This window comes from Candoia aspera, chromosome 4 (assembly GCF_035149785.1).
Source record: "Candoia aspera isolate rCanAsp1 chromosome 4, rCanAsp1.hap2, whole genome shotgun sequence".
Lineage (NCBI taxonomy): Eukaryota > Metazoa > Chordata > Lepidosauria > Squamata > Boidae > Candoia > Candoia aspera.
This window is the reverse complement of record NC_086156.1, coordinates 46,415,906-46,442,505: the sequence shown is the minus strand read 5'-3', so window position 1 is coordinate 46,442,505 and position 26,600 is coordinate 46,415,906. Positions and strand designations below refer to the sequence as shown.

Genomic DNA, 26,600 nt, shown 5'->3' with positions numbered 1-26,600 from the left:
ATATTTCATATTTTATTTGAAATATCAGACTTTTTTTTTAAATGTGCAGAACAGTGATAAAATGAAACTAATTTAGATGCACATCTATATGGACTGTGTTAAATTATTCAGATTAAATAGCTTCCAAATTATGCAACATCTTCATGCCTCATTTGGGTATAGAAATAAGCCATGGAGAGAAAAACCAGGAATTATCTGAACAAGCCACAATTACCTGCAACAATGGCTTTGAGTTGTTCAGTAAACCATGGCATACTGTTGCCATGCATGGGCACAGGTTTTTAGATGGATTAAGGACAGATCCACAATTGTCCTAGTGAAGTAGATTTTATTTTGACTAGAATATGAGAAGCTCAAATCCCTTTGACTGCCAGAAACCCTGCAAATGTCCTGTAACACAGTAGGCCGATCTGTCAGTGATGGAGTGCCAAGCAGCAGAGAGAGAGACTGTTTTTTAAGATACAGGTATTTACTTCTCATTGCAAGGGGAAAAAAAATTAGCTAAGCAGGTTTGCTGTCTCACAGCTAGCTCCCCTTTCAGATAGAAAAAATCTTCCCTCTGTTCCTCCATTAGTTAAAATAAATCACATTTGCTATTGTGTATAAATTTAGTTCAACTGGGCTGATGGCTTTACTCATGGTAGTGTGTATCTCTGGTCAGGTGGATTACTTGGACTTGTTTATTATTTATAACAATTTGATTGTTGAGTAAAGTGGGCACATCTTTTGCTTTTCGTAAAACCAGTTTACAGGTATGACTAGAGAAGAGGCATTAAATGCCATCACTCAGCAAGCCAAAAATAAAGGCGTAGGAGGATACCTAACAAGTAGTAAATTGAAAGATTGGCTGATCTCACGACAGCGTTACTGGGGAACCCCTATTCCAATCATTCATTGTCAGAATTGTGGCACCGTTCCTGTACCTTATGAGGACTTACCTGTGCAATTGCCCAAAATTACTTCCTTTAAAGAAAAAGGTGTCTCACCTTTACTTTCCACTTCACACTGGGTTAATTGCCTATGTCCAAGGTGAGTATGTTTCCTGTATATTTAATGTTTTAACATATATATTGAAGTTGTCTTTTCATTTTATGCACTGTTTTAAGTTATAGTATGTTGTTTTCATAGTAGTGAATATTTAAAGTTTTTTTAATATCTGTCCTGAAATTAATTGGGTGAAAATTTCATATCTAATTGGTTAAATAGTTTAACTCAGTTAAAAATAAACAAATGCATACACATCTCACTTCTAACCAGTTTGTCTAGGAGGAAACTGTTAGCTACTGTTCTTGCATTTTGTGAGGTAAAGGAATTGCTCAAAGAAAAAGAAAAAAAAATTAAAAGAAACCTTTTTTTAAAGGTTAAGTAAGATCTATGACTGTCTTCTTTTATTCTTCTTATTTTAACTGTAGAAATTAAGAATCTGTATTCATTTATTTGCAGCAAGGATGCTACAGATTTAATTTTCTTTTACACTGTCTAGAAAAAAAACATATTTGCTTTATTTTCTCTACAAAGATTGGAACTCAGAAGCTACTGCTTTGTGTACCAAAAGATTATTTCTGCATCAGAAAATTGTAATGCATGAGTTACCTATGCTTTTGGAATTGGTCTGAGCTCTATTGCTGCTCTGTATAAGCAGCTATTTGGATTAGAAAAGGATTTTATACAGGCCAGATTTAAAATTCTTGTTTATTTGGTCAATAAGAATCTAATTCGGATTTAGAAAATTACATATTCATTGAGGAAATTACATCTGTGCTCTCTAAGGCTGTGTGGACGGTGAGTGGAAAAGAGCAGAATCCTTGGGAGACAGTTACTTCATCATGTGCATTATGGAACACTGCTCTCAGCAGAGCTGACACGATGAATTTGGCATTGTTAGGCTGCCTTGTCAGAGCCCTAAGTGATCTGAAACCATTCACACTTCAGCACACAGAGGCAGTAAACCTGTCACCTTCTCTGGTTGTTCAAAGAGGTTCTGAAGAGACTCCTTCTGGTAATAAGGCACCTCTGCATTGTAACTCCTGACAACTCATTTTTTTTTTCTCTTGTTATTGCAAGAGGCATTTGAGATAAAAAGTGAAGTTCAGGCACTGGCAAACTTGAAAAATTCTTATTTCTGTATATTTCTGTATGGCCAGTAGCAGTCTTCCTTTAAAAACATAGCTAGTGTAAAGATGTTATTGGGCAATCTAGCCCATAGTAATTCTCTGTTACAGAAGAGGATTAATCAGTGCTTAACTTAAAAAACAGATTTCAGGCCCTGGTATTAACTTGGGTTGTTGGGAAGGAATAACGAAAGGTTCCTCTGAGCACTGTTGGGGAGGACTGTTCCTTGCTAGGAAATACTGTTACTGCAGCTGCAGGCTGTGTTTGCTGTTGCTTGCCCCTAGTTACCTTGAAGGCTGTCTTTCCATTCGCATTGCTAATCTAGGCATTCAGAGGAGCACACTGTAGGACCCCCCTGGGACTGTATCAATTCGGAGTGCAGTTCAGGAATTGTATGATTAAACAACCTCCCACATGCCTTCCACTCATGACTGCAAATTGCTAAGTCTTTGTGGGGCACCCCTCTTACTTCTTATCTACAATTGTAAAGTTCTTCTTTTATTTTTTTTTATTACATTAATTGCTGTGTATGAAAGTCAGTATAGTTAATCTACTCAGTAGGCAGAGCAGAAGCATACAATGCTTCTTTCTATTAATAGAGACATGCTGTTTTTTTAATCTACATGAGCCATGTTATGTCCAGCTGTCGATCCAACCAGAAGCTGCAAACGTTGGGTGTTGGCTTTCCCCTTCTTCCTGCTAATAGATATTTTCTTCATAGAGTATGCTGTGACTCAGTACTTGGTGAAGTTCAGCATTAGGAAATTATGAGTTCAGCCTCAGTCAAGCCTGGAATTTGAAGGTGTCCATGTGAGAAAGAGAACTATTTGCTCAAGACCAGGGATAATTATTATTGAGGTGGTGACGGGTAGGGGACGCTATGGCGGGAGCCAGAGGGCGAACCATCTGTGGGAAAGATGTCCCCGGTGTTTGTTACCGGTGGCGTGTTCTGGCCCTCTGTGCTCAGATCCAGGCCCTGGTCAGCAGATCCGTAGGGGCCCTGGTCTCCGGCTGCTGCTACTCAATGCCAGGTCTGTTAACAACAAAGCCCCCCTCATATGTGACTTGATCACTGAGGAGGGGGCAGACCTGGCATGTATTACCGAAACCTGGCTGGGCCCTGTAGGGGGAGGTGCCCCTTTCGGAAATGTGCCCAGCCGGGTTTACAGCATGGCACCAGCCGAGACACCAGGGCAGGGGAGGAGGGGTGGCAGTTGTCATCCAGGAGTCTCTGGTGGCCTTCAGGGGCACTGCTGCACAAGTGGCCGGTTGTGAGACCCTGTTCTTCAAGTTGGGTGCCCGAGAGCAGTTGGGAGTGTTGCTGCTGTACCAGCCTCCCTGCTGCATGGCAACCTCCCTGCCTGAGCTGCTGGAGGCCATCTCAGGGTTGGCAGTGGAGTTCCCCAGACTTATGGTTCTGGGGGACTTCAACCTGCCGTCCCTGGGGCATGCCTCGGAGGCAGCTCAGGAGTTCATGGCTACCATGGCAGCCATGGGCCTGACTCAGATTATTCGGGACCCGACTCGAGGCAGTGGCCTCACCCCGGACTTGGTTTTCTTGTCGGAGCAGTGGCAATGTGACCTGAGGGGAGAGTTACAGCTATGCCCATTGTCATGGTCAGATCACGCCCTGGTGGCCCTGAGATTCTCTTATGCCACCCCCCTCCGCAGGGAGGCAAGACCCATTTGATTGGTCCGCCCCCAGCGACTGATGGACCCGGTAGGGTTTCAGAGGGAGCTGGGGGTTATACCTGACGATCTGCTGCACGGTCCAGTGGAGGCCCTGGCCGCAGCCTGGAATAGGGAGGCGGCCAGGGCCTTGGACAGGATCGCGCCTGTGCGACCTCTCTTGCCTCATCATACCCGATGCTCCCTGTGGTTTACGGAGGAGCTGAGGGTTTTGAAGAGGATTAAGAGACGTCTAGAGCGCTGCTGGAGGAAGACAAAGACTGAATCCGACTGAACACTGGTTAGAGCTGCTATTAAGGCCTACCTGGTGGCGATAAGAGTGACGAAGCATCAGTACTTCTCCACCCTCCAGTTGCTAGAGTCTGGCAAGACTGATGTCAGTCCTAGCCCAAGAACAACAAAGAATCAGTCCAGCCAAACTTCAGTTCTTCATTTGCTAACGCCTTATAGACAGAATCTTGCCAGACTCAAGCAACTCTACCTAACCTAAGGGGAAACGACCAGGAAAAGCTCTAGGGCGGGGCTATTTTGAACCTCGGTTTTCCCACAACTGCCCCCTGGACTATGTTTCCTCTTATCTCGTCCCTTCTTGGAATGTGCTCCCATCTTCCTGAGAACCAGCAGCATTACTGAAATCTGCCACATGCTACTGGTCATGCTGGTTGGAAATGATGAAACAGTACAAGATATCTGGAGGCATCTTGTTGCCTATCCTTTCCCAGAAGGAGGCTAATGAGCTGGATCCATGTTAATTTAGATGTATGTAGTTCCCATTAAAATCCAATGGCAGCTGATGCTTATTTAGCTCTAGGATGATAGAGACAAGTTGATTAATGGAGAGAAGATTATTACAAGATTATCAAGACAAGATTAATTATTATTAATGCTATATGTGTCACTGGTCATAACAGACAGAGAGAGTGAGAGGTAGAATAAATCCTGAGTCCAGTGCAAATGCTTTTGGGTTTTTGTTATTTAATGGGAGGTCTAATATATATGTTGAGATGGGAATCCATTATTTTGTTCATCACAATAGGAATATTTTGATAAACATTTTTTAAATTTCTAATTTCTTCATTTTTGGTATTATTTGAAAAGCAAGGACCTGAGGATTTCACTTCATTTGCATGTTTGATTAGATAGTACAATAGATGATGGTCAGAGAATTGTAGCCCACAATTCTCTGGACCTTATATAGCTTCTTCAGAACATCCCATCTCAAAAAACAAGACCCCCTCCCCCCTATTCCTTTTTATCTTAATAGAGCTTTAGAAATATTAATTATAATTTATTGTCAGATGCAAAAAGCCTGCAAGGAGAGAAACTGACACAATGGATACATTTGTTGATTCAGCTTGGTATTATTTAAGGTACACTGATCCTCATAATACTGAGAGGTAAGTAATTTGGACATTCTTCATTCTGCATTTATGTGTAGTCCTGTAGGCTGGCTAGCTTTTTTATAGACCAGGTTGGAAGGTTCCCCTGTAGCTAATATTTCTAATACTTGTCTTCAGTTTATACCAAACATGGTGAAAAAAAGATTCTTCTGGGAGAATCTCTTGTGATTCTGCTGTTATTGGCCTCACTGCAGATATAAAAAGCTGCTTTAACTGTCTCATTTAGGGCACCATCTGATCTGTTATGGCCCTCTTCCCCCTTGGAAGACTACGTGTTGTCAAAATTTTCCAGATTCTGGAGAGCTAATTTAGAATAAAGAAAAGAAATATGACAAACAAACAATTAATTTAGAATACAAAGTGTTTTGTACCCATATTTAAATTTAGAAGAAAAAAAATTACAAATATATTTTCATTTATTTGAAATAGAAATAGAGTTATATGAGATTTGCAGGCAAAGGTATCACCTGACAAGTTTCACAGAGATTGGTTCAGCAATACTTATGCCAGAGAAGCTGTTTAAGCAAGTGGGTTTCCAAAAACCACATGTGATCACCTGTGTTTTTAAGATCAGTTGTTCTGAAAATGATACGCCTGATAGAAGTGTCCTTTGGTAAGAAATGTACAGAATTTCAGAAGAACAAGTGGAGAGGAAATGTTACCAAAACAAATGAAAAACAGTTTAAGGCTTTTTTGGACTGGTACCAAAATCTCATAGATTGCAATGTGTGTGAAGCGAACAGGGGCACAGGCAGAAGGATTGGGAACTTCCAGCATTTCCAAGTAAGCCTCCAATGCTTACCTGCCATGTCTCACAGAATCCATCAATGGATAATGAAGAACAGGAAACCATGGAATAATCCTGTAACATTATTTCAGGAGATTTCCCTTGAAACACCATTACTGAAGAACTCTAGTAAAACTCTAGTAAAATTACTAGAAACTGGAGCTATCCATCCCAAAACTAGAGCCCAATCTTTTTCCATATTGTGTTTTCCTTATACAGCAAGGCTAAAGAGAAACATATGACATTGTGTAGTTATGCTGCCTATAAGTCTGTGTTGTCTCAAATTTCAAATGACTAATGATGCTTTAGGAGAGTTCATATTTTTACTTTTTGTTAACAGCAACTTTGATTTGAATATCTCCCAAATCTATCCATATCTGCCCAATTTTCTCTGAATTCACTTGAATTAGGTGCTTGTTCTTAATCTGTGAGGCACTGTTTGTTTCTACAGTGCAGACCACTTATTCTAATATTGAGATTATTGCATTATATTTTGTTAATGCTGGTTTACTGTTGGATCTATTTTTATATGATATTTTAGTCTCATTCTGAATGGACTTTTACCTTGCAACAAGTTAGTACTTTCTAAAGACACACATTCCTATGTGTATTTAATGACTACCTCTATAAATATTCTTACCATAAATATGCTGCTAGATCACCTGTCAAAAGCACACACCTGGATCACTCCTACAGAGCTGTTTGACATCCTTTACCATTGTTCAAGGCCACATACACAACTGATTTAATTATGAAGTACTGTCTTTTGAAGTTGTGGCTACTGAAAGTTCAGAATGGATTTTGTTGTGATATATTGATGTTGCCTACTAATGGGGGCAACAATGGCAGCCTCCAATTAACAGCATCCTTTAAACAGTTAATTGATGTTTTAGTGATTATTATGACTTGGAATGACTTCTAACCTTCTTTGCTAATTTTTATTTCTTAATGTAGTCTTTTTTTTCCCCGTTAGGCCTTTTGACAAAGATTTGGCTGATTACTGGATGCCTGTAGATCTGTACATTGGAGGAAAGGAGCACGCAGTCTTGCATTTGTATTTTGCCAGGTTTTTCAGTCATTTTTGCCATAATCAGAATATGACTAAACACAAGTAAGTGGAACAACCAGAGCAATCTCAGTCCTATAGTACCTATGACTATCATCTTTATTCAGATGCAACTCACAAAGTAGGTTAGATATATTTGTGTGTGCACGTGTCTGTGCGCGCACACACACACACACGAATTATTGCCCACTTTCTCACAGATGAATGCAAGGCCAATAATTGTCAGTTGGATTCAACAGTATACTTATTAGGCTGTTTTACCATATTCAACAGTCAGAGGATGTCTTTCCTTCTCTAAAAAGATGCATATATATGTGTAAGCCTCTGATCATACAGTCAAGGGAACTAACTATGAGAAATGAGCTTGATGCATTCGGTTTGATGCATGTGTGACTTTTAGAAGGTGTACGGTGGTGTCAAAGGCAAACCAGGAAAACCTGATGAGGAAGAGAGGGACATACATTCAGGATTCCTAGGGGGAAGTAATGAAGGAAGGTATATAGTCTAATCTGGCCACAACATGATACAGTTGTTAATGTTAAACTAGGGCTGGGAAGATACCACTCAGACATGAAACTCACACAGTAACTTTGAGCTGTTCACTGTCTCTGAGCAAAATCTTCCTCAGCAAATGCAAGGTATAAATGTGGGTATGTGTGTATGTGAACAAAATTGACTTGTATGGAAATAAGGAAAAGGGCAGGAAATCCGAGGTTAAAAAACAAAGCAGAGATTATCCCACTATGCTGAGATGCTCTCTCTCCTTCATTGCATTTACACAGTTTGTTTATTAAAGGACTTTATCCCACTCCTCAGCCAGAAAAGCTCTAAGGATAGTTAATGTACAAAAACACTCCTCAACCGAGGGTTTACTGTCTAAAGATGTGCTGGAGAGAGAGACAGACGTGGAGAAAAGGAAGAAAAAAGCAGTAATACTGGTGCCTAACTTTATTTTTGCCCCATTCACATTTTGTTTATGTTATACAGTATCTTTAGATTGTAAGTCCACACTCTTACAATGGAAATCATCTAGGGAGCCCAGTGAGGTGCCTTTGTATCCATCTCCCTCTTCTGTGGCTTGATGGGAGAGCTGCAGATTAACTATTCTGAAGTAGGACTCATTACAGGCCAGATTTCCATTCCTCTTTAACAGTAAGAATCTATACCTGTGGGTTCATTTTTCTTTCCTTTTGTTTTTTGTTTCTTTTCTTTTTTCTTTTAACTTCATGTCAAGTAATTTTCTTTGGCACTCATGAGAACGAGCAAAAAAGGGAACCAGTGAATTATAATGCTGTATCAGAGCTAGTAAATGGATAGACAGTGATATAAAATTAACAACTTAAAGAAACAATGGGAGTCCAGAATTGTGCTGGAGTATATTACATGACTAAAATTGGAAGCAAATTTCTCCACTAAGTTCATTGCAAAGCAGTTAGCATGTGTCTCTGCATATCACCAGGAGAGGGAGCTCTAACTGTAATATTATCAATAAATAACTGCTAATAAACAGAACAATAAATAGAAATACAGTGGAAAGCAGAGTAATGATTCATTACTACCTGCTTCCAGGTTTCCATGCATTTTGAAGGCACTCTTTTCATGCTGTTCTTTAGCTCCTCTCCTTCATCCTTGCAAACAAGAATCTGTATTTACTTCCATAGATGGTAAAATATTTTGTCTTTTTACCAGTAACTGTTTCTGCAAGCAAACACAAACTGAAAACGTAGCTTGAATCAACAAGGCAACATATGTGAATTAACGGTGTCATAAAAGATAAACACTCCCTGAAAGATTAGCTCTAAGCTGGAGGCTTATTACATGTGTAAGCTTAGCTTAAGTTGACTTTTCCATGTATGGTAAAGTTTGGTAGTTTTAGACAGATTGATCTTTAATGGTAAACCACCTGTGTATAAAAAGAAAGAAATCTCCTTTTGCTCTTTATCAGTTTCACCAATTAGTAATATTTTGGAAGATTATACTGTATCACTTCCTATATTATTTTATATTATACTCTTTTACTAAAATCCTCCAACTGTTTATCTTTGTCTACAAGAGTATGCTAGTGCCTTCTGTATCCTACAGAATAGTTTGCACTCTAGCACAACCCTGCATTAACCTTACTCAATTTTCAGAGGGTTACTCTAGGTGGAAAGTCATAGCTTTGCCTCTTCCATATGATCTAGGGACTGTCACACTGGCGGTGTGGAAAAGAACCACGCTGGTGTGGCCTCCCTGCTGCTGATATAACATGAGAAGAATATGGGCCTTATGCTGACCATAAGGGATTGGAGCATGGGGTATGATACTCAAGGGTGGTTGTATCAATCAATTTAGGTAGCAAGTAGGAGTGCCAGTCCAAAGAGGAGTGAAATTCAGCTGTTGGCTTTTTCACCATTTGTGTTACATTGATTCTTCAGACTCCAGCCTTTATTGAAGCAGTAGCTTGGAACCTAGGACTCAGTTCTCTCTCAGTCATCTCCTACCTTAGATGTTTTTTGTACTGGAGAGCAAGAAGTGGAATAGAATCTGATTTAAGACTGAGGATGTCTGACTAAAAGATTGTCTTAGGGACACTGTTGACATCCAAGTCTGAGTTTGGTACCTGTTCAGCTTTCACCACTGGTCTTGAGTCCTTCCTGTTCAGAGCTGGAAATATCCAAATGAGACATACACACTCACTCTCTCTCTAACCCAAAGACTGGGCAGACCACTGTCTGTGTAACAAGAAGTCTTTAATTATATTGGCTAAGAAATATGGCAATTGTAGAACAACAGAGTTGCAGGGCACCAAATTAGGGAAGGCTGTTGGATAGTGTACATGTGTGCTTACATACTGGGTGATGTCATTCTACTGCTTTTGAAAAAGAGAGGAAAAGAGGAAATCATAATATATGTAAGGGCTTTAGGTTCGTACTCAGATGGTAGTGCTTAAATAATGAAAATGAAATATATTTTAGCAAATTCCTTATAGTTCCATCATTGTATAGTTCCTAATTTTATCATATTTTTGCGTTCATGTTTGTAATCATTATTATTAGTCAATAGGCTATACCACCCTTCTTTGATTCCCCAGTTTGAGGTCCTTCAAATATATTGAAATACAGTTTCCCTTGTTTCCAGCTAGCACTGCCTTTGGAAAGCCCAAGATCTCTGTTCATGATGTGCTTACCATGATATTCTATCATCAAAATTATATATATAGAACATTCTTGAAATGTATCTTGACCATTTCAACATTTTCTGTCCTCAGAGAGCCTTTTCATAAGCTCTTAGTTCAAGGCCTAATCAAGAATCAAACATTCAAGCTACCAGAAACTGGCAAGTATTTGAAAAGAGAAGAAATTGATTTTTCTGGTAAGTGAGGGTTAGCAATGTGCAAAATGTTTTGCATCTGAACTGTTCCAGTTTTGGGTGGCCTGTGCCTGAACTGAAACATTCATGTTTTTACATGTGGGACTCTCTTGCTCGGGGCAGGAGGGACCCAAGGACATTGGTGGCAGAGGGGCTGATGTGGTATGCCACACTGGGATATTGGTGGCAGCTGAGAGAGAGGGAAGATGCTGAGATTGTTGAGAGGGCCATTGGCAGTAATTAACAGGAGGGATGGAAGGGAAGATGATATGGGCAGGAGGCGGTCCAGTTAGACATGCTGTGCTGGGAGCTGCTGTGGGGAGGCAGAAAGTGAAGGGGCAGTGTGCACTAGCTTTGCCCTACTTGTCTGTCTGGATTTTGTTTTGTCTGAAATCTGAAACAAGCAAAATAGTCTGCCAAGCCACAGCTGAACTGAAATGGTTCGGCAGGATCTTTGTGATATAATGGTTTGTTCCAGGTTTGACACAAAACATTTTCTTCATTTCAAGACATCTCTAGTGATGTTGTTACAGATATGGTATCATTCTAGATACTCCAGTTTAGTGGAAAGATCAGTATTTATTAGAAATGTTTATGAGAGTTCAGTAACCTTTGAGCTAGCTGGCTTTCCTACAGATATCATAGTTCAACAACAACATGTGGTTTTATTGAAAATCGATACACAATTTGATGCCTAAGATGCTGCTAGTTGAGTGTTGCCTTTAGTTGGTCCATCATATTTCTGAGTGAGGACTACTGGCTTTTCTATAGGTAATTGATGCACAGCTGGGGCCCCAGTGTTTCACCCAGCATCCCCAAAACTTTGGATGGAGCCCCCAGAGATCTTTACAATTCATTACTAAATTACATACTTTTTATGTGACAGGAGGAGAAAATTGTTAAAATTGAGTTAAATTGACTAGAGACAAAAGTTTAAATAATATTTAATTTTAACTACATTTAAATATAACTCACATTAAATCAGATTTATCAGCCTTTGCCCCACAGAAATTGTATAATTCTGCCATTGATATGGGCAATAATATCTACCATTGCTGGTCAAGGGGTTGTGGATAGTTAAACTGTGGTTTATATTTGTTTATTTTGATAAAAGTGTAGCTCATTTGGGGCTGATGTTCAAGGGAGAAAGGTGTTCCCATATTTTAACTATGGATGAACCAGGTATGAATTGCTACAAGTGGAACTTTAGATAAACCTTACATGGGGTGACATATTTCACATGAGAACCACACATCCCAGGAAAGGTGGACTGAGATGATGATGTGCAAGAGCTTTTTTTTTATTTGTTCACCTAATGCAAACAAGTTCTTTTGCATATTACTGAATTTGAAGTAAGTTAAGCGAAATTAAAAGACATTTCTATGTAGCTAGCAAGCATTAGCTAATTTGCAGAAGTAAAAATTCCTAGAAGAGAATAAAAATAAAACAACAAGCTCTTTTTGATCCAAAAGAGCTGCCTTCCAAACTTAATTTTTCCAGACAAGAGGATCATTCCCATTACCTCAGCTAGTATGACTACATCCTGCTTGCTGAAGATGATAGGAGTTGTAACCCAATACATCTAGAAGATACCACATTGGAGAAGGCTTCTCGGAAGTTAAGATATCAGCAGAACAAGTGCATGTGATGGACAGCCTTGTTCCATTTGTCCTTTAGAACTCGAGTAGAATACATTTTGAATATGGGTGCAGTAAAGGATTAAAAGCAATCAGCTCTTAATGTAAAGCATTTTTAAGGTTGTATCTTACCTTTTTTCTTGTATGCATATGTTTAGGTCCTGAACCCATTCATGCAAATACCAGAGAGAAACTGCAGGTGATGTGGGAAAAAATGAGCAAATCCAAGTACAATGGAATAGAACCTGAAGATATAATCCAGAAGTATGGAATTGATACAGTCCGGCTATACATCCTGTTTACTGCCCCTCCAGAGCAAGACATCCTGTGGGAAGCAAAGAGTAAGAATCCTGCCCAAAACCCAAATTCTTCAGATGTCAATTGGTGTTTTATGTTGCAAAATGCCTTTTAGGCTTTCAAATTGCTGACAAAATTCCCAGGTTAAATCTCTTCGCTGTCTTCATAAAGAAAACATCTGGTTTGAGTTGAGGGATATTTATTGATTTTTGCTTTTATGCTTTGTTATTTTATACTTGTGCTATTTAGGAATTGCCATTGGAAGACATCCATTTCTCTTTCTAGCAGCCTTCTTCAGCCTGTGGCCCAAACACAAGTTCTGTATTCTTTTCACTCCAAATATCTGCCAGATACCAAGTATCTACCAATCTACATTCAGTAGATACTTCGAATGCTACCAAAAAGAGAAGCAGATGTCTTTCTGAAAGAGGGATTTAATAATTTTTTTTCATATATGAATGTAATTCCCCAAAGTTGTGTGTTTTGGATTGCTGACAGGATGTATCATCTTAGATCCTTTCTATGTACAAGTCTTTGAATGGTCTGAGATCAGAGTGTTATCTCTTGGTCCATACAATGCCATACAAGGGTCATAAAATTAATTTGCAAAGTTAACTGACTCAAGTTAACACATTCAATTCCCATGGAACTGTGGGGGGTGGATTAGTTGCTTGCTAGCCAACACTCTTGCCAACTCCTTGCTCCTGGGACATTTTTCCTTGTGAGGTCATGGTGCCTTGATGACATTATTCCCATCCTTCCCTCCCCATCCTTCTTGAGCAGTCTGAGAGTGGCTCTGTTGTTCCCCATATATGGTTGTTTATTTTTTATTGCACAACAAATGTGTATAAACAACAAGGAGGGAAGACTGAGCACAGATTTTTACACTCTGCCGTTAGTTAGAGTTGCAGAAGGATCCTCAACAGTCAAATATTGGGGATCCCCATAGAGAGAGTACAGTTGTAGGAGAACCATTGCTTTCAGTGACTATGCAGAAGTGTTTAAGAGACAGGTCTATCAAGAAGCAACTCAGCTGCAAGGATCTGGGCTGTTATAAACTCACATTCTTTAATTCTATAGAAATTGGGTAGTGTCTTGCTTATCTTCCTTCTGTAAGTGGCACCACTTAAATCTGTATTTTCCTCTTTGACCTTCATGGCAAGAGAGTCCTTGGTTCAGTCATCACTTACTATCTAACTTTACAGCAGACTCCTCTGGTAAAGGGTTCCTGTCACTAGACCAACAGCCTAAAAAAATTAAAGAAAAAAAAACTTTTTCGGATTATTTTAAATACAATGTGTAGCTGCTGTATCATCAAACTGGTTGAACATTATTTTATTCTGATCAAATGTTATGTATTTAATTGTTTTAAAATTAGAAACTTGCACTGGTGACTCATTAGTAGAGGAAGGGCAGAACTATAGGTTACATTTTTTTTCTTTTTCCATTGCTGAAATTGTTATCTTAACTTGAGCTAATGAAAACTTCTGTCTCCTATAATTTTTCATTCAGCTGATGCAATCCCTGGGGTGCTACGATGGCAAACTCGCATCTGGCACCTAGCAACTAAATTTATAGAAGCCAGAAATTCTGGTCCTCTGCCCAGTCCTCACTTACTTAACCAGAAAGATAAACTGAATGCCAAACATATCTGGAAGCAGAAGAACTTCACTGTATTTGAGGTTGGAAAGAGATTCTGCCTATTTCAAACATGTTAGCAATGTTTTAACAATGGTTAACACCAAGCTGCAACAGAGTTGTGATCTTTTTACTTGTTTAGCCTGCATTTCTGTAGGAAAACTGTTATCTTTCTAAAGTGAGGGAAATCAGTGTGTTTCTACAACGGGTCATAAGGATGAGCGCAGATGTGACAAGGCTAGATATGACATAGCAGGAAGTGCTACCTTCCCCAATCTGGCACCCTTCAGAAGTTACGGACTAAGTCACCACTGTTTCCTTTCATCATGGAGAGTGGTAATCCAGCACATCTGAAGAGCACCATGTTGGACTAAATTAGAGGGTGTTTTATGAAAATTAGTTACTGCTCTGCAGATAATAACAGCAGTGTTCTGTTTCATACATAACATACATGCTTCTATTTCTTCCATAATGTTGTGGTGCACACATGCACACAAATGTCAGGAAGGAAAACAGTAAAGATTTCTTAAATGTTGCCAGATGGCAATCATCTTTGTCCTGCTCCAAAGTCAGGAACATTAAATTGCCTTCATAATTATCTTTCTCTTTTTAAAATTACCACTTACACAGGGCTATTTTTGTGGGGGGAGGGAGTACAGCATTCTGCCCACTCCATAATTTATTGAAGACTTCTGTTATCTGAAGGGACAGTGGCCAAAACTCAATTGTTTTTGTTCTTTTTTTAAAGTGATGTCTAAAATACTGTTTTTAAAACCAATGCACTGTTTTTATACGCTATGTTAGTTTGGTAAAGGGAGACTATAAAAGGTGTCAGATAAATAAAAATAGAGAATAAACCCTTTGCTGAAGAACTTCTGAAGTGTTGTGATCTAAATTAACTGAAGAAAAAAATTGCTTTTGTGTGACTAGGTAACAGAATACTTCCTGGAGGATTATTTATTTAATGGCATAATTTCTCGGCTGATGGGCCTCAGTAACATATTGTTGGTTAGTATGCTATATAAATTTTACAAAGTCTGTTTATTCCCACAATTAGATTGTGGATCCAATCTAATATAATATATAATATCAATACATGTGGCATAATGTTTAGCTTTGTATTTCTCTGAAATCATTTTATTTCTTTGCACTGAAGAAAGCATGAAATTCTCCTTTTGGAAGTGTGTAATTTTTAATTTTAATATGGCTGATAACCACTAGTAGTTAAACACAGGTATACACAAATTGGTTACCTCTGCAATATTGTGAATATAATTATTTGCCTGTAAATTGCAATGTATTTCTAACAATAGAGTTTAAAAAAGCAGTCGTATAATCGTTGCTTTAAAAAAATACTTTCGTTTTGAATAAAATTTTCATTTACTGTTTTAGAATATGTAATGGCTAAATCAGAATCCCTGGCATAGGCTGAATGTACTGAAACAATATACTTAAACTGCAGGTGTCTTGCTGCTAATATAATAGCATCTTTCTCTGCAGGCTATCTTTTCACACCCTTAACTGATGGCACGTGTTGAATAAAACTTAAGAGTGGTGGAATAAAACTTAGTGTGGTGGAACAAGTTTTCTCTAGTATTAAGTTTCACTCCTCCCTGAATGAGGAAATATGAAAGCTAAAATTAAAACCAGAAAGCTTCACTTCTTCAAAGGGCAATGTAGTTTTCTTTCCTCTAAAAAGTTCCCTTCTACCAACAGTGGTAAACATGAACCTTGCTACTGAAAGAAGTTCTGTTGTGAATAAAGCTGATTGGTAATTGATAGACAATTGTCAAATGGAGTGGATTATGTTTGATATGGTTCATGGCAAGGCCATCAGTCTCAAAATATAACTGGGGAAGGTGCTTGTGTGTATTTAAAGTTAACACCTGAAGGATTTCATATTTTCTTAGCAGTTAGAATACAATATTTTACAATTAAAATGTCTGTTGCTACTGCAGTTATTGTGGTAGAATTGAGTTGCATTCACATTTAAATTACCTGTTGATGATTGCTTATTTTCTTGCTTGTAACAAGTGAAACAGCTCTGCCCATTCTAGCCATTTTGTGTGTATTTTAATATCATGTAAATCTATCCACTGAGTGTGTGTTTAAAGGAACAAAGCAAAATAATTCCCTTAAAGCAATGCTTTAGCTAGTTAAAAATGTCCTTTGCCTTCTTTTCAATTGTTTGCCTGACTGGGTGATTTCCAGATGTCTTAGACTTTGAGTCCCATAATTTCTCATTAGGTCTTGAAGGAGCAGAGAAATTTCTTTCTTTGTTCCCTCCTTCCCGCCCACGTGGAATCTGTGAATGTGAAATTACTCTGTTTCACACATACAGACACACAAAAGGTGTTTTGGAAATAATGTGGTTATGGCAGAGCCTGCATGTGAAGTTGGTGCTTTTATTACTTAGATTTTTTTTAGATCTATATTCCTGTACCTCCAGAAGTTCTTGGCAATGTGCAGAGCGCTCCACCCAACTGTCCTGCGAGGTGGGTGGTACTGAGAGAGAGAGACTGGCATCAATACGGCCTTGCTAAGAGTGGGCTTGAATTTTTACTTCCCATCCTTAGTCCATCACTTTCACTCGGATTAGGACAGGGGAATGCAAGATTCAAATGTGCCATTGTTTATTAATTCCTTCAGTCTTGGCAGAAAATGGGAGGAACTGTTTTTCCTTCACTTCTTTTAGTTCCGTGACTTTATCTAGACCAGTGTTTGTCAAGCGTAGTGTCCTAACAGCCAGGAAACACGCTGAGACAAGGAACTGGTCTCTAATGTTTTATTGCTAGTACATAACAGGAATCCTAACAAACTGAAGAAGCGTGGGAAAAACCCAGACATATAAACCCCAAAGGTTAAGGCGGTCCCGATCTGTGTCTCTTTGAATGGCTGACCAATTCCTCAGTGCTACGCATGCGCTTAACAGTCTGGATGGGAGCCCCCTGCTCGCCATCCTTACTCATGACACGTAGCAACTTTAAGATGTGAGGACTTTGATTCCCAGAATTCCCCAGCCAGCAATGCTGGTTGGGGAATTCTGGGAGTTGAAGGTCTAGCCAGGTGTATAAGTCTTGCCTAACATCTCTCTCCCATTCGCTTGTTTCCAGCTTGCTTTTTGAGGTGTTATAAACTGGTCTTCAGGAGCATTCTTTGAGGACTAAGATTTGCTAAATACTGATGTTCCTGTGAACTGGGTTCTGCATTGCTTTTATCACGTTACTGTTAAAAAGTTACTCATTTCTAGATAGCTTTAAAGCTACCATCAAGTTTCATAGTACGTTATTACAAACTTCTTAGTTTTTTAAATTTTATGTCCCATTTCTAGACTCATAAACAGTTAATGAAACCCATTTTCTTCATTCTTTCATAGCAAGCCTCTGAACAGCTTGTTTTCCACAGTGAAGAATTTGAAGATGCTCTGGCAACTCTCCTTGTTATGCTTGCCCCACTGGCACCACACCTAACTTCAGAGATCTGGAAAGGTAATATTATTTAGTTAGTTTAGTTGTAGAACTTACATGGCCACCTATCTCATGTGATGATCCTAGGTGGCTCACAACAACCAGTAAAAACAATAATAAAAATAAAACAACTCTTCCACCAAGCACCAAACCACCCAGACGATTATCCTCCTGATTTATTTAACTGGGAAAATACTGTAGAAAAAAATTCTAAATACAGTGATTGAATTAACTGCATTCAATTGGTTATATAAGTCAGCCTGATTGAAATTGGTCCCTGGAAGACGTTTTGGCCTATGAATCCCACTATTGCTAGGTGGCATGCCCACTGACCATCTTGATTGGGGATGATGGCCGTTGTAGTCAAACACATCTGGAGTATACCAGATTGGAGATGCTGATTAAGAAGTGGTTGTTAGAAACTTTATGGTAGTAGGTGATTCTGTGTATAATTGTTGTAGAATTTTAAAAGACCGATTGATATGAATTGCTACTTAAAGCCTGGCAACATTATCCATTGATTTTAACCTGTTCAAATGCATCAAAATGGCTCAGAAGCACAAAACCATCATTAAGGCAAAAAAGCCACAACAAAGCAGCAGAATCCATTTATGTTAACAAAGTTTCTCAATTTGGAATCTGGGCTTTAATTTAAATGTCTGACAACAGTTCAAGGCCTTTCTTCAGCTTTTACATGCTATAAACCTTGACTCAGGGCAGGCATGGGGAAAGCAGGTACAGGAATAGTTTCTCCTATCCAGGTGAAAATTTTACCTGAAATCCTTGGAGTCGCTTTCACTCAAGTATTAGAGGAGAACTCCTCTACATAGGCTCTTTCCAACATCATCATAATATTTTTAATAATGTTTTCATAATTTTAGTTACCACTATGATGCTCTGCTTTTCCTCCAAATAATGCAAAGCTGCTCACCAATGTTTTCTAAGCAATTTACAGAGCCAGACCCGATTAGCTTCAATATCAACCTTCAACTGCTTGCTTCCACGTCATTTCTTAGCCTTTCAGTTCCTCCACTACCAGTTATATGAAATTTAAAATGTATGCTCTTTGGTGGAGTCTGTTCACAGGACTACTGTTTATCAGGCGTAGATTGTGGTGGAAACTCACAATTACTATTTTTCACAAGGGAACCATTATCCAGCAACAAATCTGTAATTCTTTTATTACCACATAGTTTATGAGGCAGCTAAATAACAATGTAAAGCAGGACTTCTGGTTTATAACAAGATAATATGTGCAAGTGAGGAAATAAATTCCATTTATGTTTCTTTTACTCAGTTATTTCTTTCTGGCTTTTTGAAGAAGAAAACTAGCAATATTTTCCCCCTACTTATCTACTTTCATGTACTTTAAAGTTATGTCTTTGAACATCCCTTGGAAGGCATATCGGTTAGAAAGAATTACAACCCTATATGAATATATAGGTACTTATATCTAATTGGTTCTTTTTTTTTCCAGTACACATTGCTGATCATATTTAAAAATCAGTTGGCTTAGAGAAATCACAAACAGGAAAGAGCATGTATCCAGCCTCATATTAGGTTTTCAGAACTACCTTCAAGGTGAATGGTTGTTCTGTCTTAGTATTATTTTGTGGCTAGGAAATATTTACTGCATAATTACATCCAAACAACTCCAGCACATCAACAAGATGGGACACTAGGGGAATTCATGCGATTTAGCTGGTGGTAAGCAGATTTCAGACTTGCAGAATCTACTTTAAAAATAAACAAATCCAGAACACTCAAATCCACTAACTGAAACATAGTAAAAAAAAAAAAATACACCACAGTTCACAAATTACTCCAGGTTTCTTTCATTACAGCAGTATAATTTAAGATTTGGGGTTGATGAGAGTCATGTTGTTGCCACTCTTAGTCACCAACAAGGAATCAGCATTCTTTGCTAATCTACTGTTAATCACTCTGAGGTTCACCAGAAGAGTCACTTTTTACCCGCCAACTAATTTATTTTACGTTCCACTAGGTTGAATTGCATTTTTAATAGTAGTCTTACTTTGTAGGGTCTTTTTACATGTTAATTTCAAGTCATATCCCTTTATAGTTTGTGAAGAAAAACATCAAAATAGTTAACTTTCTGCTAATATTTATTAGTGGCTTGACTTATCTTTAGCTAATGTCAATTGCTTATAGTGTATTAAGGCTGCAAAATAATAATAAAAAGGGTGAAGCATATTTTGTCATAAATCTTTTTACAGCTGTCACCTTCCTCCTTTCAATTTTATTTACCACCACCCCCCCATCTTATTTAGTTAGACTTTATGGTTCATTCTCTATTTTTTCTCTCTCTCATTCCCTATGGTTCATTCTCTATTTTATTTACCAACCCCCCCATCTTATTTAGTTAAACTTTATGGTTCATTCTCTATTGATGACAAAACTTTTTTCTTATTTGCCCCTGTAATGACACATGAAAAGAAAAGCCAGATAACATTGTAATCAGATTCCCAATATTTTGTTAGGTATAGAGATAGGACTGGATGACTATTTTTTTCAATCCAAATACTTATATTGCTGTTATTACTGTTGTTTTTCAGTTTAGTTCTATAAATGTACTTGTGATTTTCCTCAGGAAATAGTTGCATTCTAAAAATAAAAATCCACTTATCAGTGTAGTTAAGAGTATTATTGATATTTTGTATTTTGGGTTGTGGAACTCTTCTCTGCAAAGTAGCATACAGAAAGGTGAGACTTTTTACAATATGGAATGCTTCATTAGTCTGTATGGAATTCCCTCAGTATATTTGTATGTATCCCCTTGCACTTCATTAGAGTTCATCAGACTGATAATTTGGCAATTGGTAATGGTGAACAGGATGTGGAAATGTGTTTCCTTCCTGAAACCTTGAATTTGAAAAACATTCAGACACATTTAAGACCATTTACTGTACAAAAAAGCTTGGGTCAGGTTTGAGGTAAAAAACAGCTTTTGTTGCTTCACTGAATAATTTTTGTTGGGAACTAGACAAGGAAATTTTGTTCCTATGGGTTCAACTGTACTTTTAGCAGCATTCAGTACCATTAAGCAAGTTATCCTTTGACAAGGGATATTACTTTACAGGGGGTAATCTTAAATGTCCCAGCATTTTGAAAAAGTAGTGGTGCAGGACTCTTGCTTGGCCCCGTGAAATTCGTCTGTTTCAGACTTCTGTTTTATCCACCAGGCTGATATAAACGAAGCAACAGTAAAACAATCTCTGGAGTCTTGGGATTGGGTCTTGTTATTGTGCTATTTTATCCTTTACCAATGAATACCAAGAAGGCTATGGTTATCTGAGATTGTTGATCAGGAGAAAGCAAATCTGGAACTGGGGATTGAGTCTATTCTGGATGGACCTACATTCCCGCAACAAATCAGGTTCACCTCCTGAGGATGCTTTTGGACCCATTTGTATTATTTATGGTCTTAGCTTAATCTCTATCATATTTTTTTTCCATCTGATTTAACCTATATTTTGTTTTAATGCTCTGGGAGTTGAGCTACTGATTATACTTTTTTCATTCTCATGTGACTCATTTATAAATTGTAATTACCAGAATTCTGCATTCTGTGTGTTAATACTGAATATGTATATACAAACGTGAAAGTAAGAAACATACTTTTAAAATTAAAAGATTAAAGTAATGAACAAGAAATAAATTCCAGCTCTCATACAAAAGAACTTTTTGATAATATAAGCAGATAGAATTGTTCTTGGATCATTAAGGGCATATAGGCATGCAATTCTTTGAATTCCCTCCTCTGGGGCACAGAGAGGGCTCTAGCTCCAAAGAGGTGACTTAATATGGGGTCTCCCTTCTCATCAGATTTGCTAAAGTTCCAGCTGGTTTGTTTTCCTTCTGTTGCCTGTATTACAAAAGAATGGTTTTAAAAAGGGGGGGAGAAAATGGGCCTAAAAAGGAGATAGACTTTCTACTCTTTTAATCTTCCCTTCTGAACTGTAGCCAATGGACAGTTTGAATATATAAACCATAGCCTGAGTGCCCATATCAGAGAATAGGTGCTAAGGCAATTATCTGCGTCCATCCTGGATATTCACTTTAGTGGGCCTTATTTATCAACAGATACTCAATTTGCTAAACTCTACTTCCCCTAAACCAGCCTTCTCCCATCTGGAGTCCTGCAGATGAGACATATTTTTATCTATCATAATTCCAAACCTTTGGCCAGATGGGTGGCTGAAGCACGAGGCAGTGTGTTGAGAAAGATAAAATGTCATGTGTTTATTTTTATGTGTCATGTGGCTATTTCAGCATGTCATTGATTTGGCTTTTTTTTAAAAAAAATAAATAAAGTAAAGGCATTTTTGCAAGAGTATGAAAAATCCTATTTAGACAGGAAACAAGGAGCAGCATATGCAATGTGTTTTGCTTTTCTGTTCATGCAATCATTAGGGAAGAACTAAGCATATTTTTAAATCGACATGTTCTAAGAAGGGGCCAGCAGGAAAATGAATCACTGCTCCAAAGTCCTATTGCGTTTCTTAATTAGTTTAAAAATGATTTCTCACATGGTTGCATGATTCAACCCTTCTACTATGAAAACAACTTTTTGCCACTAACTGACCATGTTGTAATAGCTGTTGCACATAATGGAACGTTTGTTGCTATCCTAAGGAGGAAAGGATTAGCTGTCTTGTTTTTGGTTAAGCTAATGAGGATAGCTATCTAAAATATTGCATTATCTATTTTCCAGTAAACTTCGGGAATGAACCAGTGATAGGAAGCTGATTTCAATAGGACAGTTGTTGAGCTTTAACTTTGGCCAGATCACAGACCTTATTTGAGAGTACCACCAGCATACTATTAGTGGCATAATATTTATTTTATACAGTTTTTTATGTCCAAGCGAGGACAACCTGTGCCATTCCAGATGTTCCTGGATTGCAGCTGTCTTCCCCATATCTACTGACTGTATTGACTAGAGTTGTGGTTGACAATACTGGAATAGAGGGAGGGCTCCTCTCTCTATATTCTATATTGTTTTCAGCCTGTGTTCCCCACTTTCTCTTTTTGCCATTCATGGGGCTACAAGAAGTGTGGCTAGTAGTACTGTAAGGAGACCTGTTTGGGTGCAACTGAAATTTTAGAATCCTTGTTACGACTGGGGTTAAGTGGAAAAATTAATGATTTAAGCCTTGCAGAAGCTTAAGGAAATGGGGAAAATTGGTCCAATTGTTCTGGGTGATTTTGAGATTTTTAAGTGCTAAAGATGCCTTAAGCTTCTGCAGAGGTTAAGACAACCATTTTAACTGTTAAATACTCCAAAACTAAAAAAAAAAAGCAGGCAAAAAAGTTCCATGTTTTCTTTTTTGTTTTTAAAACACTCTCTTAGAGCCAGTTTTTCAGCCTTCTTTCAGCTTAATGCTTGGTTTTCTAGTAATAAATGACTGTATTTTCTTTCACCTTCCTCTCTTTAGCTGTAAGCTAGGATCCAGTGTATGTTCAGTTTCTGGTCAGTTAGCTCATCAGTAAACAAGCTATCAGCATTTTCGCTCTAGCATCTATAAAACTAAGTAAACAAACTATTAAAATGTTTCCCTAAGTACAAGTAATCTATCGATATTGCATTTCAGGTCTGTCACATGTTCCAAACAAACTCTGTACTCATCACTGGGACATGGATGTACTGCAGCAGCCTTGGCCTACTGTAGACCCTGAATATTTTCAGCTGCCAAACATAGTGGAAATGTCAGTCCTGGTGAGAACATTCATTTTCATTTTCATTATTTTCATTTTAAGAGCGACCAACAAGATATGTGTAAATATTCTTGAATGCTCGGGGAGGTATGTGGATGTATGTTTAGTTGCTCATTGTTGGAACATTTAGTGCTGCCAAACTGTTGAAGCTAAGCAGATAGCTTGGATAAGAGACTACTAGAAGTCCCTTACCTCCCAGAACATACATCTTCCTTTCCTATAAAACTCATGAAAGTGAGGCATCCTTCAAAATCTTTGACCTTAAAGAACTGAATACTTATTGTTTTCTGGCCCCTGCATATTTTTTTAAAAGTTGTATTAGTATGAAAATGTGTCTCCTTGGGGTAGATTGTTTGAGGAGGTGTCTAAATACAAGTCTATAGTGCTGGGGTTTTCTCTTTTATTCTAAAAAGTTATCTGAGCTAGCTCACCCCAGACATTCTGGAAAGCACTTCCTATTTTGATGATTTTAGGAGCTGTTTGGGGACATCAAGTAGGAGCTCAACAGCGCAGATATCTAAAGCAAAGCTGTGGAGAGAAAACTGTAATAGTCAGTGGGGTTCTTCTTTACATATACGTTCTTACCCAACTGGATATGGAATGTTTATATTCTTATGTGCGCCTATGCAATCTGTTCTTAATCTTTCTGTCCCTCCAGAACAATGCACGTTTTTAGTGAGCAGTTTTTGTTATGTCTGCTTACAGAAAACATGCCAAATATAATGGAGATAAGTAAATGTTTGAGCATGTAGAGACACAGACCTGCCCTTCATGTTTACACACCCTATACAGAAGGACATTCTAGTTTAAAGCATGCCTGACACCATAGTATGTTGGCTGGTCCTCATGCATATTTTTATAATTATATTTATACAACTGAGACACACATATTTCAGTTATAAAATGGGGCAGAAATTAAATTTAAAAGTAACTCAGCTTGTGACTGAAGTTCCTGCTTCAAACCGGTAAAAGGCTGAGAAAACTTTTTTTTTCCTTGTCTGGTTCAGTTAGTTATTAGACCTTGTGTTTTTCACTGAAATCTCACGGGAACACTGACACCTGTTAGTTTCTAGAGGGGACTTGGGGAGTTTCCCAGCTCTCTGGCAGGCAGTTCAGTCTGGTGCCTGGTGGACTACTGGCAACAGGAGGGGATTCAGGGGCTGGACTCTATTGCCCTGAAATTGCTTTTTTTCTGGGTGTCAATCCCAAATGGCACCTTGGTTTACTGAGACTCTCCAGGGAATGAAATGCCAGAAATGATGCCTGGAGCACCGGCAGAGAAAGACAAAAAGCAAACTCAACCAAGTACAGGTGCGTACCCACGTTTGGGCCTACACAGTGTTGATGAGGGGGGCAAAGCACCTGGCAGCAGACTCATCCAGAAGCTGTGTTTAGGGTAATTCACTCCCTTTTAGAGAGGCATCATCACTGGGTGATGTACAGCACTTTGCTAACAAAGTCACTCAGATTTGCTGTAGTCTTGACTCCATGTGGGAAGTCTCAGAGCATTGGCCTGTTTGCTCCAAGGAAGTGGATAGGGCGTGCTCTAGATTATCTTCTGCTACATGTATATTGGACCCTTGCCCATTCTGGCTGTTGTGAGGAGAGGGTGGAATTACTGTGGATCCTTATACTTCCTTACACCCTTGAAAGAGGCTGTGATGCAGCCCTTGCTGAAGAGGCCATCTCTTAATCCTTTATTCTTAGATAATTATCATCTAGTCCCCAACCTTTCCTTTTGGGGGAAGATTGTTTTGACAATGGAAGCAGATCAACTACACGGCATCTTAGAAGAAGCAGATTCAGATAATCTTTTCAGTCTAGGTTCAGGCAGGAATATGGGACTGAGATGGCATTGGTTGCTCTCCCAGCTGACCTATGCTGGAACTGGATGGAGATAGTGCAATTCACCTGACCTTCTTAGACCATCAGTGGCTTTGATACCAATGACCGTGGTATTTTACTGGACCACCTATGGAGGTTGGGGAATGGGGGCACTGTTTTGCAATAGTTCCACTCCTTCCTCTGTGGATTGTTTCAGTCTGTTGTAGTGGGGGAGGAGAGTTTGTCCCAGTAGCTCTTCAGTTACAGGATGCCATTGGGGTCAGTGTTCAGTCCCTTATTTATAACATTTATGTGAAACTGTTGGGGAGTTCATCTGACAGTTGGGGAATGGTATCATCAGTATACATTGCTACCCTGGGTTGTGAGAAAATGCTATTGATTCCCTGTCATGGTGTCTGGAGGCTATTAGAGAACCGGCTCAAATTGAAACCAAGCAAGATGGAGTTTACAGGTAGTTCTCAGGTTATGATGGCAATTGGGACCGGGATTGCTGTTACTAACTGATGCGGTTGTAAAGCGTGATGTCACACGACCACATTGCTTAGTGACAACAGTTCCAGTTGCTGTCGTAATCCCAAGATACATGGGTCATTAAGCAGGAAGCAGCAGGAGTCCCAGGTAAGGCGCGCAGGGGTGCTGCAGGGGGGTGGGGGAGTCCCTGGGAGACCCAGTGCAGGCCACGCGTGAGCACAGGAAGGCTGGGGGAAGGAGGCTGTGGCTCAACGCAAGCACAAGGCGGCCAGGGGGACTTACCGGAACAACTTGTGACCTTCCCTGCTGGCTTCCCCATTTACTTTGCTTGTGGGAAGCCAGCAGGAAAGCTCACAAATGGCAATCACGTGATCACAGGGCACTGCAATCATTCTAAGTGCAAACCGATTCCCAAGTGCCTGAATCGCGATCATGTGACCGCAGATGTGGTGCGATGGCCAGAACTTTGAGGATCAGTCATAAGTACCACTCATTCAGCGCCATCGCAACTTTGGACAGTCGCTGAACGAGTGGTCAGTAAGCAAGGACTATCTTTACACATTGGGGCTCCCCTTTGGCACCAGTATTGTTCCTGGATGGACAGGCACCACCTGTTCAGGAGCAGGTTTGTAATTTGGGGGTCCTTCTGGACTTGCAGCTTCTGTTTCAGCAATAGATGGAGGCCATGGCTAGAGAGGCATTTGCCCAGCTTCAGTTGGTGCACCTGGTCACAATAACTCATGCTGTATCACCACCTGGATAGACTACTACAATGTACTTTTTATGGAGCTACCTTGAAAGACTATGCAGAAATTACAACAGTTCCAGCATGCAGCAGCCTACACTGTATTTTAACTGGCTCCCAATGTTGGGAGCATATTACGCATATATTGTGGCCTCTGCATTGATTGCAGGCTGAGTTCTATTTATTTTTATTTGATCAACTTATATAGCTGTGCACTCATCATATGACTTAGGTTGGCATATATCATTAAATAACAATATTAAGGCAATAAAAACTAATAATAAAAAGGCATGAAAAACAAAAGTCAAAGCATATAAATGCATAAAGTGCTGAGGGAAAAAGCATCTTTATCCAGC

General features: G+C 39.0%; 1 protein-coding gene across 1 annotated transcript in view; it reads left to right on the top strand.

The window, feature by feature from the left end:
* Positions 1-26,600, top strand: part of LARS2 (leucyl-tRNA synthetase 2, mitochondrial) — an 87,336-nt gene that overhangs the window by 46,872 nt on the left and 13,864 nt on the right. Inside the window, exons 12-20 of the mRNA XM_063304018.1 lie at positions 746-1,029; positions 5,100-5,198; positions 6,962-7,099; positions 10,305-10,408; positions 12,201-12,383; positions 13,852-14,021; positions 14,908-14,985; positions 17,354-17,465; positions 23,060-23,184. Of these exons, the coding sequence (XP_063160088.1) occupies positions 746-1,029; positions 5,100-5,198; positions 6,962-7,099; positions 10,305-10,408; positions 12,201-12,383; positions 13,852-14,021; positions 14,908-14,985; positions 17,354-17,465; positions 23,060-23,184 (1,293 nt within the window). The remainder of the gene's footprint in view (positions 1-745; positions 1,030-5,099; positions 5,199-6,961; positions 7,100-10,304; positions 10,409-12,200; positions 12,384-13,851; positions 14,022-14,907; positions 14,986-17,353; positions 17,466-23,059; positions 23,185-26,600) is intronic.